A 2,479-nucleotide genomic window follows, 5' to 3' on the forward strand; every position below is an offset into this window, starting at 1 on the left:
AGAGATTATAAATGAAATTCAAATTTTAAATGTCGAAGTTGACTTTTATAGAAAGAAATATATTATTTGATATTGAGAAAAAAAGAAATAGAAATTAAAGATAGAAGAATATGAATGTGTGTGCAAAATAGTAGGAATATTCCAACTTGAAATAAATAACATTTCTCTGCTCCTAATTTATTTATATTTGGAAGGTTGAAAGGTGGGGCTTTAATGTTGGGAAAACCGTTTTGTATAGGAAATAAGGCTAAAACAGATGTTTTTTGTTGGGCCCATTAAAATCACATAACTTATATTCCTTCTCCCATTAATTCATTATCGAAACTGCAAAATATCAAAAGCCAAAAGGAATAGGTTTTTGTCAGAAACGCAAAAGTTTTTTGTTCTCCCTTACTCTGCAAAATGGCCGCTCATATTGGTGGTGGTAGTGTAAACGGGTAAGTCCAAAGTTTCTTAAACATGAAATATCAATATGATTTTCTAATTCGACAAATCGCGTTCTGGTGTTAGGGATCGAAACACAGTGAAAGGAGTGACCATTGATGTTTGCAATGAGAAAGGCAATGGGAGAAGGTCCTATATTACCATATCTTCTGATAGTAGCAGGTAACACTTTCTTGTTATTATATTCTATTCCATAAAATGTATGTAAACATAAGATTATGTTAGATAACAACATGGAAGATTGAAATAGATGAATTGTTTTCTGTTTAATTTTCAAAAAGCTTAATAGTGTGTGCTAGGTACATCATCTACTTACAGCAATTGTCTAGGTAAATTATCCTTACAGAAATTCTTTTGGTGAATTGCTTTAGAGTTGATGAAGGTTTAGGGTATATCTTTTAATGTGAATTGCTGAAGAGTTTTTTAACTTTGTTGTGTATATCTCTTTATGTGAAACAATAGATGACTTTGAATCATGTTTATTTCTTTTATTTTTGTTTGAATCATGACTTTGAATCTGCTGTCAATTTTCATTTAGCATCTTTCATTTTTATGTAATATGCAGCTCCAATAATCAGGTTCGATTAATTTCGTTAAGCACGTCAGTCACTTGCCTCAAATGAAATGACGCAGAGCTTTGAGTCTGTCACCAGCTAATGAACTTTAAAATGTGAATGAGCTGCATGTTTTTTGAGAAATGCTTGCCAAATTTAGAGTGTTGGCTGTGTGCAATGCAGTGTTTAAGAGGGTTATTTGTTCAACTTGGCTGTGTGATTTATTGCGTTACATTTGGTTTGGTTTGATTTCCCTTTGACAATGCCTGCTATTTTCATGGACAAACGTGGTACAACACACTCTGCACTAATTTAGTTCCTCCGTACGTCATGTATTTATTATGTATTCAAATACATCATATATATTCAATGTAAATTTGTTTTTGTTTGTTTCAACATGTCTTTGTAGTGAAAATTTAATTAGATATTAATATATGATGTCTAATTATGTGTTTTTGTCTAATATTGTTTTTGTAGTTCCGATGATGAAGAAGAAAAAACCGGAGAATTTAAATGGGAAAAGGAAATAGATTTTGGATATGTATCAAGCAAGAATGTCATGGTAATACCTGTGTATTTATATATTTTGGAATACTCATTTTATTGTGCTATATAAATATATTGTAATCCAATTGTTAACCTGTTTTTTGCAGAATTTTCCTTGGCAAGTGACTAAGGAGTGGTTTGGTAGGAACCAAAAATCAATAACCCTAGTTGATGGAGACAACGGTGACACTTACAATGCAGTTATCCGTTGTGCTAAGAGATTTGGGAAAGTTGAATGGAGGGAGAAGTTCATGTGTAAGGGTTGGTACGAGTATGCAAAGAAAAAGAGGATTCGAAGAAGAGATGTCCTTGGGTTTGCCATTAAGCGTCCTGCTGATAAAGTTGTTGTCAATTTGTTAAAGAGACAAAATCAATGGTGAACAAAATTGAAGGCCACAGGGACTGTTGTGATGTTTCTAGATTATATAGTTGTTTAGTCTGACTTTGACATCAGAATATGTGTTATTTTGTAGTTGATATTGTCATTTTGGGTGGTAGTTTAGTAAGTAAGATGTATGGGTTGTAATTTGTACTTTTGTTTGGATGGTTATCCGGAACAGTGTTTCTACCAATGTTTTTTGATATGTAAATCCTGAAGACATTTTTGAATGCTTTGTGGAAATGAATCAGAATGTTTAATTATATGTTCCTGTTGATATTTTGCACGTGCAATTTGTTTTAAAGTTCTGTTAAAGACAACAAAATTAGGATAACATGAAGTGAGTTATGATATTGTGCACCTGCAAAGTTGTATAAAAAAATAGAAAGCAACATTAATAGAGGACAGGACCACTCATCCATATTGGATATTGGATGCAGAAACATTAAACAAATTTTGGACTGATGCTACTCATTTGAAAAAGCTATAATAGAGGACAGGACCACTCATCCATATTGGATATTGGATGCAGAAACTGCAGGACTTTACTTGTCTT

General features: G+C 32.3%; 1 protein-coding gene across 1 annotated transcript; it reads left to right on the forward strand.

Annotated features, from left to right (window-relative positions):
• The first annotated feature begins 272 nt into the window (after positions 1 to 272).
• LOC131655056 (uncharacterized) lies at positions 273 to 2,150 on the forward strand. The gene is made up of 4 exons (XM_058924959.1): positions 273 to 437; positions 511 to 606; positions 1,476 to 1,560; positions 1,652 to 2,150. The coding sequence occupies exons 1-4, from the start codon at positions 403 to 405 to the stop codon at positions 1,922 to 1,924; spliced, it is 489 nt and encodes a 162-aa protein (XP_058780942.1). The 5' UTR covers positions 273 to 402; the 3' UTR covers positions 1,925 to 2,150.
• The last annotated feature ends 329 nt before the right edge of the window (positions 2,151 to 2,479 follow it).

The sequence above is a fragment of the Vicia villosa genome, linkage group LG3, assembly GCF_029867415.1.
Source record: "Vicia villosa cultivar HV-30 ecotype Madison, WI linkage group LG3, Vvil1.0, whole genome shotgun sequence".
Classification (NCBI taxonomy): domain Eukaryota; kingdom Viridiplantae; phylum Streptophyta; class Magnoliopsida; order Fabales; family Fabaceae; genus Vicia; species Vicia villosa.

Coding starts and splice junctions, on each gene's coding strand:
- LOC131655056 (XM_058924959.1), top strand. CDS start 403: ATGGCCGCTCATATTGGTGGTGGTAGTGTAAACGG. Junction 607..1,475: donor ATATCTTCTGATAGTAGCAG/GTAACACTTTCT, acceptor TTGTTTTTGTAG/TTCCGATGATGAAGAAGAAA. Junction 1,561..1,651: donor TATCAAGCAAGAATGTCATG/GTAATACCTGTG, acceptor TGTTTTTTGCAG/AATTTTCCTTGGCAAGTGAC.